We start from the raw sequence: 13,414 nt of genomic DNA, 5'->3' as shown, positions 1-13,414 counted from the left end.
AAATGCACATGGGGTGGGGAAACAAAAGACCCGAGTTTTTCCCCAGCTCTGTCACCTAAAACACTGCACAAGGTAAACGAGCTCTTTTTTAAAGGAAATAGTTGAGCTAAATGATTTCTAAGGTCCCTTTGAAGTGTCATGGGGTCTTCTAAGCCATGCCTTCGTTATACAAAGTGACTGCCAGTGGTACTTCAAAGTCACCTATCTCCTTGTCTTCATCTGTCTACACGATGAACTATCAGGTGGATTAACCAAACTGAAATGAATTCACAGCACTCACTTTTGGAATTATTTTCTCATTTAACTCCTCCATTAATATTACAAACTTCTTCTTAATTTACTTTTTATTTATCTTACATTTTTCTTTGCAAATAATATTATTTGCATATTATTTATTTATTTCCATCTAAAACCTAAATGTATAAAACTCAACTAAGAGTATGCATGCCACAATATGTCCTTCTCATTCTGGAAATGCAGTCTAGGTAAAAGGCAAATGTATGGCACTGAGTTTGATTAGGTTGGTGCTTTACCCAAGCCTCCACTTGGCAGAGAAGAGGCAGGACTGAGAGTAGGAAGAGAATGGAGAAGAGAGAGGTGACTCACAATATTGATTTAGTTTATCATAAATTCCCAAAGCATAAAAATATCCATTACCAAAGGTTAGTAAAATTTATATGGCTAGGGGAGAAGGAGTGACTTGAGGTCACAATTAATTGTGAATTATCTTTCTGTGCACCAGCTTGGATCAAAATATTCAAATTTAGAGACAGAGACATTAAAAAGAAATTTGTTTTTCTGATCAGGAATGTATAGAAAAGAAAGCTCTTTAACTTATACCATTTACCCTTTGAATCACTGTTTTCATAGGAAAGCCCAAGTCAATGTTAAGCTCCTCTTTGCATCTAAGAAATGATGGTAATATACTCCTAAAAATATGTCAACAGTGGGAGGATTCTGGGGGACGGGAGAGAGAGTTGGAAGTCAAATTCTTAGAGTGGTCCTCCATTATTTTGGTGGCAGCACAGATGGCGCTCTTAAAATATTAGAGCAGGGCCCTATATTTTTTTTACAAGTTCCATGGCATCTTAAAACCCAAGATTCCTTCTGCTATTGCCTAAAATTAAAATATTAAAGACAAATTTCTTTTGCGTGTGGCTTTTATTTGGGGGCCCAGAAACTCTTTTTCAATTGAAATACTCCTATGAGAGAAAGCATAATAAGATAGTACTAATAATTAATATCTCTTCAAGGATTGATAAAATAAATTTCTTATGAATTTAAGAATAAGATGAGAAAAAGGACAAGTATATTGTGATATGGAAGGGAGTAAGCCAGAGTTCGGCATCTCTGAAATCTTTTCCTGTTTATCTCAAGGAAAACATGAATTACTTCTCACACTGTTCTCATGGCCTCTTGCATATAACTATACGGTAATGTTAAGTATGTCATGCAACATGTATTATAGTAAGATGTTCTCATATCTGTGTCCCCCACGTTAAAAACAATGCCCTCAAGGATGGAAACCATGCCTTCGTATATCTCCTCCCACCTCTAATTCCTAGCTCAGCTCCTGGCACGTGGAAAATGTACAGTAATTGCTTATTAAACCCAAATCATTATATTTATTTAATGAACATATTTTTTTAATAAATTGAGCTTATTTTTTAAGAGGAAAATAAAACACTTGGAGTACAATAATTTTGCTGTAGGTCAGTGATAAACTCTGTAAATTAGTATGAGGATTGCAAGGTAAGGCTTCACCATAATCTGACTTCCATTTCTAAGATCAGATAGACACCCAATTTCCAAGTTCATGGAGTGACGGTCTCTAGGAAAGAATATAACTGCCTCTCCTAACCACCCTCTGTTTGCTATACTCCCTTGCCAGTCAATTTCTCTTTAGAATTAGAATTGTTACAGAGATGACAGGACAATCAATGCCACTTTCAGGAGAGAAAGCCCCATCTGATGCTGATAATGATGCCTGGTGGGCAATGAAATTAACGAAAAAGAAGAATCACTAAGGGCATAGCTAGCAGTCATAAACTAAGTTAAATAAAATTAAAAATGAATTAATTTTTAATTAAATAACTGATATTACTTGATTCTAATATAAAGTCATATTAGAATACTTCCAAAGCAATTTCTCTGAGAAGGTCCAAGTGACTAATGAATGTTAAGGTATTAATTTCTAAAGCATGAGAACTTTGAAAATTAGGAAATTGAGTGAGAAAGAAATCAAGAATGACATGTCAGTGGTTTGGCTGGAACAAAGCCTTAAATCCACACCTTTTCTGTTGGAGTTGCTTGAACTCTTGCTTTCCAATATGAAATAAATGTCCCAGGGAAGTATAATCTTCTAGTATAACAGGGGCATGGCTCTGAACAGTCCTAATAGTTTTTACAAACACAACTTCTTGGCATTTAATATGATTGGGAGTTAGAAGCAAAATGTTGACAATCGAACATATTCTGAAATCACTGCACTTGAATATGGCATAGCATTTTCAAGTTATAATATTTGTTCAATCACTGAATTGAGAACTTTTTATCAAGCATTCTCCGCTCTGTGCGGGGGCCTAGGTTAGGCACTAAGAATGTGAGGTATCTGAAACAGATCCTTTCCCTTACAATCCAGAGAAACAGACAATGAGTCAGTCATGCCACAGGTAACCTGAGGTTATAATTCTGAATAGAGCTAGAAATTAAGGTTCTAAGAGAGAATGTACTAGTTCTCCAAGCCTTGACTGATGGGTTTGGAGAGGCCTATGTACAGTGTGGTTCCTATTAAAATAACAGTGACCACCCTCAGTGGAGGAAATGGGTTTGTGAAACCATAGTTAACCATAGTTAAGCAGGCAGTTTCTTAGACACAGTAGCTGTGCAATAAATGTGCACCGAATTGCACCCAGTGAGAACAAAAAGAATAAAATGCAAACGTATTCAATAAGGAATACAAACATACTCAAGCACACATTTGAAAAAAAACTGTGTCCTTACCCCTATTGTTCCAAAACTTTCTGGCTTTCTTCTCATCTTTTTCTTGCACAGGTGTGTCCATATCCATTTGATCAGGTACCAGAGAGACTTGGGGCTTGGGATGACATTGAATGGAGTAGGCAGGGTACCTCCTTCTTCAAAATAACTCATCCAAAGCTTTGTCCGAGCAAATTTCCATTCTATATCTGCATGGTCCTGAACAGGAAAACATGACAAGTGCTGACAGGTTTCTTAATTAATAAGGTGAGATAAACCTCACAGAGAGCCTGTAACCTGACTTTGAGTGGCTCTTGGAACATATTAAATTGCCTGTAAAAACAGCGCTGACTCCCAGAGATGGTCATCTAAATTCAGAGAGTGGCTTAGCCTGGAAAGGAGTCACGGCTCTCTTGTCACTTTTCATCTTTCCCACTTGCAGGAAACAGACATTTACAATAAATCCATGCTAAAGAGACTGCAGTGATTAGTTATGACTTGAAGATGAATCTTCATTTACTGCACTGTAGGCTTACATTAGCTCAGTTTCATTAGATTCTGGCCACAAGCAGGGCTTTAGGTCTTACCCAAGGCCTTGAAAACCTGCCTAGGTAGGTGCCCATGGCTCATACTTCTGGTGTTTCCAGTAAAAGTCTTACTTGATATGTTTCCATTTGAATAAACCTTGTCCACCTTTAGGCAACAGGCATAAACTCAGAGAGAAGTTCCTCTAACAGATGTACAGTAGGGTCTCTGACACAGCATTGAACCCTGACGTAACCTTGGCCAAATGGTACCAGGTGAGAGTATGGCTAGGGGTTGCCCACAAGCCTGAGGCATCCTCCTAATTATTTCTTAATGATTCTGCTTTGTTAATCTCCTGGAAGAACTTAGGAGCATTTGTGGCAATTAGATATGGGGCAGCCAGTCTCTTCTTAACTTAGCCACAAATCTTATTTAAGCAGAAAATCTGGGAAGTAGGAGGTGGTAGAAACTAGGCATACATACAAATTCAAAATAGTTCATTTTAACCCATTAATATTATAAAAAACCCTCGAGTTTTAGAGTAGGAGAAATCAGAGTATACTTCATTCTAATCTTCCTAAATTGCTGTGTGCTGATGAATGCATATGTTGTTTATACATTCTACTCTGAATAATATGGATTTTAGTCTAGACACTGGACAGCTCGTGCTTTCAACAGAAGTCACCGTATCTAGAAAATTCATGGTCTTCATTTTTGCTTAGCAAACGATCGATAGATCAATGTACAGAAGCTACAGCTTCCCCTTGTCTCTCCTCTCCCATTTCTACTTCCTTCCCTATCTTTCTTCCTAAACAAGCTTATAGATTCTGCATTAATGAAGGAAAGTAGATGTTGTTTGCTGCCGCCACGGAGACTGGGACTGAGTAAAATTGGCTTCAGGTAATAAAAAGGCAGCCCCGCAGGTGAAGTGTCGGCCTGTGAGTAGCTCTGCTCCTTCTCATTCTCAGGGAGTCACAAGTTGAGGATTATCCTGACCTCACTATGTTCTCTTACTGCTGTCACAAAGCAGACTCTTCCTTTGGGATTCTGAAAGGGTCTATAACAACATCTACAGTGGTTAGAAAAATTGAAGGTGAGAAGTTCCAGGCTGGTGATGACTACAATCACCTCTGCTACCCATCTTCTAACTCTTAGTTAATGTTTAAAGCTTAGCTTAGGTATTTCCTCTCCTAGGAGGCAGCCCCGACTCTCATCTATCTCAGCTGTCTCCTTTCCCCAGCCCACGTTACAGTCCTCTTTTCTGTACTTTTATCACATTCTCCAATTCCTTTTCTCAATATTGAAATTATTTATTGAATTTTTTTGTCCATCCTGTATTACTTTTTTCTCGAGGGCAAGGACTTCGTTATTCTGGGTATCCCTAAAATCAAGCATATGTCTGGCATATACTAGGTGCGCAATAAATATTTGATCTATGAACAAAAGCGCGAGTGAGAAGCAGGCTTTAGACATGGTCTGCATGATCGCTTTTGCCTTTCAACTGTTACATTTTCTTCTTCTTTCATGCTTTATCCTAGAGCTCTGAATTAAGGGTAGCAGGACAAAAAGAGAAAGACCTCAGGGTAAATTCTGCTATTGTGGCACAGGCGAAAATCAAATACTTGGCATGTTCATGCTCCAAGGAGGCATCACACGCAGGATGTTGGGGGTACACCTGTCTCAGGTTCTCAGTGCCTGCTCTCCTCTCAAGTAGCTTTAGAGTTTGGGCTAAACAAGAATAGAAATTTGAAGATCGTTCTCATCTCTACAAGTCACCTAGAAAGACACACCCCACACAGGAGCAAAAAGAAAATATTACACGGTTCCTGAATAATGTTCTCTTCTTGATGAAATTGATACATTTAATGGTTTATAGGATCCAAACTGTATATACAATTTCTCTGTATATAGCTTGATAATTAGAGGCTTTCTAATATTTTTGGAAGGGTGGTCTGGAAAATAGAGTCCACATTTGGCAAATGTGTTGACTAGAGGAACACAGAGCTTCTGAAACAAATATACATATATATTTATGGACTATCTAAAAAGTTTAAGATTTGTGAGATGCTTAAGTGAAGTTCCACAAATTCAGATATTCACCCGCAACTCCTAGGACCTAAGTATATTCAGTGGGAATACTCTAGTCTTGGAATCAGTAAATAAAAATCATTTATTTTTATGTTTTATGCAGTTTTTCATCTGTGACAGGTGTCTTGCTTCCATAAAGACAGTATAATTAAAATTAGGAGTGCTGCTTCTCAAAATAACAATAATAACACCCCAGAGGATTAGCAATAGATTCAAAGATGCAATATAATTGCAGTTATTTATGGAGTAAATGCGCAGCCTGTAATTATTGTTATAAAAGGCTGCTTGTCTAAAGTATACATACGGAAGACTTAAGAAATATATTTCACTCCAGTATGGGTTTGCTTTGTCACTATTGCTAATGGCCATAGACACAGATCACTAGTATGCAAGTTGAAGGGGATAAAGGACTTCGCCATTCTTGTCCATTGCCGTATTTCTAGTTCTTAGGACGGTACCTGGCAACAGAGTAAGCACTTAATAAGAATTTATTGAATGAATGAATAAATAAGCTAAATTGTCTGGATTCTAGAGTTTCAAATAAACACATATGGTATTGTATATTCTGCTACAGCATTCAGGGTTACTCCTCTCTGACTTTTTCCTGGGCTTTAAGAAACTGAAAATCCTGTGCTTTTTCACTCCGACTCCTCTCTGGGCTAGCTCTTGTATCTTGCCAAGCTAGCATGAGTTTGCTTATATCAAGATTGTAGATTAGATGGTCAGAGACAATGCAAAACCCAAAGGGCACTGCGTAGAGATGAGTTGCCTGTTCATAATCCGTACCTCACCTACTGTTTGCCATAGCCAATGACTGCCTGGTAGGATAGATTTAGTATAATCACCTGTAATATGAAAAAACTAAAATAGTATGTAGCCAAGTAGGGTAATAGTGCTTAGAAATATCAAATTAACCATTTATATTATAATTCTGATTCGTCTCATCAATAGCAATTATAGATTGTATTTCCTATGATAATAGGATGGAGTATAGCTAGGAACGACACATTCTAGGGGGGAAGTTATTCAACTTACAGCAATAAGTTGGTAAGAATTATTCATCATAGCTATTAACATGTTAAGTAGGACAACCAGAGAGATGATGTTGTATGTCCCAAACATGGTGGCACCAACAAACTCGGTGAATTCATGCTGCGCTTTGACATTGGTCACATACAAGTTGATGAGCCCAAATATTGACCAAAACAGGGACTGGAGTGTCTCAAATAACCTGGAATAAAGATAAAATGACATTAATAGCTACATTAATAGAACCATTATACAATAAGATAGAATGATAGAACATGATTACTATGAGGTTATAGTTGATTAATTTAAAAATAAACTTAATAAAAAGAATTAAAGAAAATTGTTCCCTTATACTAGCACAAATGTGTACTTAATTTTCTCAAGAGCTTTGAAAACTATTTAGTTTCCTGGCCAGCGATGACAAGTCGGACCCACAGCATGTTTTTGTATAGTCATTGAGTTAAGAATGGTTTCTACTTTTTCAAAGGGTCGGAAAAAAAAAAATCAAAAGAAGAGTGATATTTTGTGACGTGTGAAAATTATATAAATTCATATTTCAATGCACATAAAGTTTTACTGAAACACAACCATGCCAATTCATTTATACACTGTCTATGGTTTCTTTTGTGTTACAGTGACAGCTGTGAGTAGTTGCAACACAGAACATACGGCCCACAAAGCCTAAAATATTTACTACCTGTCCTTTTCATAACAAGTTTACAAACCTGTGTCCCAGGGCACTGAGTGACAGTTAATAAATAATAAATCTGCAGGCTTAGTCTTTAAAAAATGTAAGTTCTTTTACCTGATTTTCCTTTTTGATTATAGAAGGATTAAAAATAATGTTATCATTATGGATTTCCACATTTACAATTAAAATTGCACAGAGTGAATCCTGTATGATGACAAAATGTCTCAGAATGGTCAGATAATAAGATTTGCTAATTTTCATATTTCAGGGAACATTTTCTTCATTACTTAAATTACTCCAAAAACGGAATAAGATGAAGAGTGTCTGAACCCAAATGAAGAATTGTTTCAGTAGGACCATTATGACACCTTAATGTAATAAAAAGACAATGGAACTCTTATATTCTTTGAGAAATGGTTTAAAAAAGACTGTATTTATGTTATACTGTGAAAACAAAAGCACAATTATCTTATACGTGGCATGATGACTAAGGATGTGGGATTTCAGTGGTCAAATGCCCCAAGGAGAGCAAATTCATACGAGGCCAGGGGACAGTGGTATGGCCTGATGTGAAAAGATGAGCTTAAACTATCAGATTTCCTCTCTGTGAAACTTTACCTTAGAAATATCAAGAGAATGAGGTAGTCATTAAAAAGTACTGAAATGACAGGAGTTATGATGTAGAATTAGGATCACTGGAATTATGAGAAGCCAAAGGTTTGAGACAGCACAAACTAAGAAACGGAGAATTGAGAATAAATAAGCCAGATAATAAGTAAACCCTGAAGAGAATACACGTGGAGTAGCTAAGTCATGTTAATATCGGTTCTCAGAGGAAAAAAAATCCCATGGTGCAGCTCTGCATCAACTCCTGCTCTTCTTGAAGCCAGGTCTTGCTCTAGGCTCTGCCCTTGCTAAGATCAACCCTTGCTCAGAGAATCAAAGGGCTGGATTCTTGTACCAAACTCCTGTTACTTGAAACAATCCATGAATTTCTGATCAGTATGACAAGGAGAATCAAACTAAGGATGCCTTAACTGGTGTTCAGGATTTCTTTTCTTAAATTAATTGGTTTTTTTTTTTAAGTAATCCATTTCATATTTTTAATTGTATAATAAAATTTTAACTATAGGATATGAAATGTAATGGTTTCTTCACTGAATTATTTTGCTAGGGCTGTTCAACTCTCAATGGGGCAAATTATCATAAAGGTTTCAATGTGATCAACCTCAATCAGACCTTGACTTGCCGGCAGGGATGTACTTTGTGAAGAGTTCCCCATATATTCTTAAAGGACAACCAGATGTCAGATTCTAACAATATCAGGGAAAGTTTAATATAATTCATTGGCCTCAGACAAAGGCCACTAGAAGGTATTCTTTGAAAACTTTCTCAGAAAAAAAGTAAATTTGACCCAAGGCCATGAGTTCTTTATTTTCAGTAGCTTTAGGGAGAATTTCTAAGATTAATGACAGTGTCATTGGATTCAATGTGAATTGATTTTGTTCTTCCTTTCTAAACAGTGCATATTCTCACTGTGAATATACAAATATAATTCAACTGGTTTTTCCCTGACCTCAATAGCAGTTCAGAGAGAGAGTAGAAGTTACATGAGTGATATGATAAATTATATAAAATGTTGCCACATAAATCCCATAACAGTTACTTTTCTAAATGTTCAAATAAAAAAGTGATGTAGAGTAAATGGATTGTTATGGTTGAATAATTCTGATTTTCTTCTACCTAAATAAGAACTATTCATCATTAGGATATTAGCAGACCCTTTGGCAAAACATTTATTTGCATATTTAATTAAAATTTGAAAATAAGAAAATTCAAAACAAGATGACATTTTATGATTAACTCTGAATTTCATTCTTATTTTTATTTTCTTTTCATTTTTTCAGTTGAATGAATCAGAAGTAAGATTTGCAGAATAGTTCCACTTAACCAAAATATATTTAGTTTTAGATGAATCAAGACCCTGTTATCAAGACATTGGTGTTTCTTAGCTAATTATTCTTTTATTACATGGATTAAAAAATCAATCTAAGTTAATATTTCAAAGCCATTGTTCTAAAATTGTTTTCATAATTATTGATAAAAACATTGCCCATAGATTGAAGGGCCATTAGCGTTAGCTGCATCACATTTTAGGTTGCCTTTATGTGGCAACTATTTTCCTAATTCTATGGAAAGATAAGGACAGAAAGCTTTCCAGGATAATGGCACCCTTAATTAAATCACACTTTGCATAGAATCTTGGTTAAAGACTAAGACCTGGCAACTTCTATAGCATTGCCATCCTAAAGATGTCTCTTGTTTCTTGAGGCTATTTTTCAATTTCTACGTTTAAAAATGAGCTTATTCCCCAGTTAAATACTTACAACTAGAGAAAGAGAACAGGTAAAAAGGTCATGTATTTCACAGTTGAGTTTCCCTCTATCCTTTGAGATGAAATCGATGAGGAAACATAAGTTAATACAAGACATCTGACTGTTTTATTCTTAGTTTGTAAGGAATTAAGTAATATTAAAACAAAGTACGACTTCTGTTGGCCAGTTTCAATTATCAGAAATACAGCTCCAATCAACATAAAAGGCATTTTCTTAATGAGAAATTATCTGTCACATGGTCCACGCCTCTGTATTCATAAGAGAACCCCTTATCCAGAGACTATTGGTTTAAAATTCTATGCAGAATAATTTCAGTGATTAAATATTTGGTTTCTTTTAGTAACATGTAGTTCTTCCCATGTCAAAGAGAAAACAACCTGGAAGCATTAAAGGGGCAGGAAGAAGTGTCCACTTGCTGGTGGGAAAATGCACAGAGAGACACAGAAGACAGATCACAGCCTATTCCCACTGGGAGCTCTCAGTCAGGAAGGGATCAGGAAGGCACCTTGGAAAAGGTACATCTGAGGTAAGTTTTGGAACACAAAATAGAACTTGGCCAAGTGAGAGGGCAGAACAGGAGCATTCTGGGATGAGAGAAGAATAAGACATATTTAGGGATTGATGACCCATTAGAAAATGTTGAAGAATAAAGTGTTATTTGGGAATGGAGAAAGATGAAGCTAAAAAAGCAAGCAAGGGGCAGATCATTGAAGGACCTGGTATGTCAAGTTAAGAAATTTGACTGTATCCAATAAGGAATGAGAAACCATTTAGGTATTTTAAATAGAGGAGTGTCAAGATTTGGGCTTAGAAAGATCATTCAGGCAACAGGATGTAAGACGTATCAAGGAAGGCAGGGACCAGGGGCAGAGGGACTTAGATTTAGGCAGGGTCAGCGAGCGAGGGAAGATGGCCCCGAGACAATAAAGAGTAGACATTTATTGACTGACTGCATGTGGTGGGGGGGGAGCAGAAAGAGGGATCTAGTATAAAACACAAGTTTTTGATTTAAGTATCTGAAATGGGTTGTGGTAGCATTGACTAAGAAAGGGATTTGAGGAGGAGGAATTAAAAAGTTGTGAGAGAGACTCTGATGAGTTTTCTCTGATTGGGTTTAAATGTTTAGGAGATTTGCATGGAGAGGCATTCGAAAGACAGTTGGACTTACAGATCTTGGGGAGAGAGGCCCATGCTAGTGATATAAATTGACTATAGGAGTCATCTCTTAGACATATAGGGCCAAATCCATCAGATGAGTTTTCACAGAGATATTGGAACAGGGTCAGAGGATAGTTACTAAGGCAGATCACTATATAAAAGCAATCACTGAAATATAATTATTAGAGGACCATGAGAAAGATTAGAAAAGTAATAGATAAAGTATTACAACATAGTAATATTAAAAGTAAAGGAGGGCAAGATTTTAAAAATGAAGGTGTTAAACAGGGTCAAATGATACAGTTTAAATAGGATACAAAGAGAGAAATGTCCATTGATAGTAGGGATATGGAGCCTCCAGCTATTTTCTAGAGCAAGAACAAGATATCTTGTTTAGGCTTCTTTTCAGAGTTGCTTGGATGAGAGGAAGGAGAGAGACAGGAGTAGCAGCCAGTGAGAAACAGAGTTCAGAGTTTCAGCATACATTTGTGCCCTGACTGGAAGGAATTATAGAGAGGAACCATGTGAATACAGCTAAGGAAACACTAGATACTACTACTAATAAAAAGCAGTGGAGTGGATAACATTTTTTATCACGTTATATGACAAGCACTGTATTAGGTAATTTACATTAACTTTTTTTAAATTTTCATAGGGAAGACATGAGATGGGGTAATAAAAAGAAAAGGTTGAAATTTGTGGAAGTTGCAGAGTTATAAAAAGAAGAAGATATAGTTATAACTGCAAGCAACAAGTCATACTAGCAGTTACTCTTTGTGAGTAACTTTGAACAAAAATAATTTGTTGCTTGCAGGTTTACATTCCATTATCTGGAAAAGAATTCAAGTAGAACACCTGGTTTATTTGCATTGAATGATTTAGACCTATAATATTGGAGTGATAATGCAGTTATCTGTTGCTTTTCATGGTAATAGAGAAAACCATTGGTAAGGATACACTAAAAGAATACATAATCCAAGCAATTCAACGTGTTTGCTTTAGAATAAAATTTATATTAAACATGTTGCATCAGATTCTCTAGCCATATTCTTCTGAGACAGATATTAAAATTAGCTCACAATATGTCAGCATTTACCACAACACCAGTAACAGGGCGAGGGGATTCCTGAGAATCTCACGGATCATAAATCAGGATAGGGTTAGATAGAACCTTGTTAACTACAGATGAATCATATGTCTGAGAAGGGGTTGGGTCTTGGAACCTGAGCTGTTCCCTGAATTAAAGAAGACCTGAGGAGGGAACTCAGTTCTATGGGCTGTGTGGAAGTTCTTTCTGGAAGACAAAGCATGATCAGAAGTATGTGACCACAAATGTCAACAGGGTGGTCTTGGCAAGTAGTCACACCAGGGCACATAGTGCAAAGTAACAAGGGAGTTGTGAAAGATGGAGCATGCAAAATGGCTGTCCATCAGAAATCCAGGAGGCCAGTCAGCAGACAGGCACTGTCCAGGAACTTTGTTAGAGGCAGAATTTGAGTCTAAGAAGGGGGAGGTTGGTGGGATCTACTACTGTGAATCCCTAGTCCCCGTTGCCAGGAGCAAATTGCCAAGTCAAGGATCACGAGCCAGTGGGGAAAGACAAGTTCTGATATCAACACTGAGACACAATCCAAGGCTATTCCTCACCAGGCTATTGCTGCAAAGGGATTTCACTGAATCCCTCCTGAACTAGGTGAGAAAAGAGAGTGAGGAAGATGACAAGGCTGGGTAAACTGGTTGGGCTGGAGAACTGCTTAAGTCCAGGAGAGTAAAGAGGCTGGAGCAAGGGATAAAGTGACAAGGAGAAGCTGGGATGACTTTTTGTTTTCTTTATGATTCATGGTTTGTATCAAATCGATTTCTGAAAGGATTTGAGGCAGCTAAGGCTGCGATGAAAACTTACGTGCAAATAATCAGACGTTAATGAATTTAAATGGGGTTTTAAATACTGGGATCAAAGGTAAAACTGATACAGAATTGAGCCAACAAGATTATTTTAACCAAAAGTGACTTAGTTAACAGGAGGTTATTGATTCCCTCCCACTGGAGAAACTACTGTACTCTCTCAGATTACATAAAATTCTAGAAGGGCCGATGAATGGCCAGCTGACTTTCAAAGTCATCTACAAAATCACCATGTGTTCACATGTGGTTACTGTGGAGAGGAAAATCACCTCACTTCTTAATCCATCTGCCAATTCACTGTTTATCACAGTGGGAAGGAAATGGACACAGGCAAGTAGAGGGGTTTTCTATCAGAACTGTGTGAGCATGAAACACCATGGCCGTGAACCTGTGCTGTCAGCAAGCCTGATTGTGAGAATTACCGGAGCTTGACACCGAGCAAGACCTGACGCTCCTCAGCTGTAAGGGCACAGAGGGTTATATGTGCATCATAATCATGGCTTAGGTTGGACTATTAGGGATTTTGGACTATTTCTCCATGCTTAGATTTTTGGTTGGGGAACCCGAGAATCAAAGAGACATGTGAAAGAACTTTAGTATCTGGAAAACACCTAAGCAAAGATTGAAAAGCATTTGGATTTTC

General features: G+C 37.1%; 1 protein-coding gene and 1 long non-coding RNA gene across 5 annotated transcripts in view; one reads left to right on the top strand and one right to left on the bottom strand.

Annotated features, from left to right (window-relative positions):
- The window catches only part of TRPC4 (transient receptor potential cation channel subfamily C member 4), a 163,404-nt gene that overhangs the window by 10,035 nt on the left and 139,955 nt on the right, over nt 1-13,414 (bottom strand). For all 3 annotated transcript variants that reach the window (XM_057532913.1, XM_007193664.2, XM_057532914.1), the window contains 2 exons: nt 6,628-6,823; nt 3,004-3,198 (listed from right to left, as the gene is read on the bottom strand). In XM_057532913.1, coding sequence (XP_057388896.1) covers nt 3,004-3,198; nt 6,628-6,823 — 391 coding nt within the window. The remainder of the gene's footprint in view (nt 1-3,003; nt 3,199-6,627; nt 6,824-13,414) is intronic.
- Nucleotides 1-13,414, top strand: part of LOC103018088 (uncharacterized) — a 547,177-nt gene that overhangs the window by 489,818 nt on the left and 43,945 nt on the right. For both annotated transcript variants that reach the window (XR_009005908.1, XR_009005909.1), the window contains one exon: nt 10,049-10,234. This is a non-coding gene — a long non-coding RNA (uncharacterized LOC103018088). The remainder of the gene's footprint in view (nt 1-10,048; nt 10,235-13,414) is intronic.

The sequence above is a fragment of the Balaenoptera acutorostrata genome, chromosome 18 (genome assembly GCF_949987535.1).
Source record: "Balaenoptera acutorostrata chromosome 18, mBalAcu1.1, whole genome shotgun sequence".
Taxonomy (NCBI): domain Eukaryota; kingdom Metazoa; phylum Chordata; class Mammalia; order Artiodactyla; family Balaenopteridae; genus Balaenoptera; species Balaenoptera acutorostrata.
Note: the sequence above shows the minus strand (reverse complement) of the source record. Positions and strands in the feature narration are given on the sequence as shown.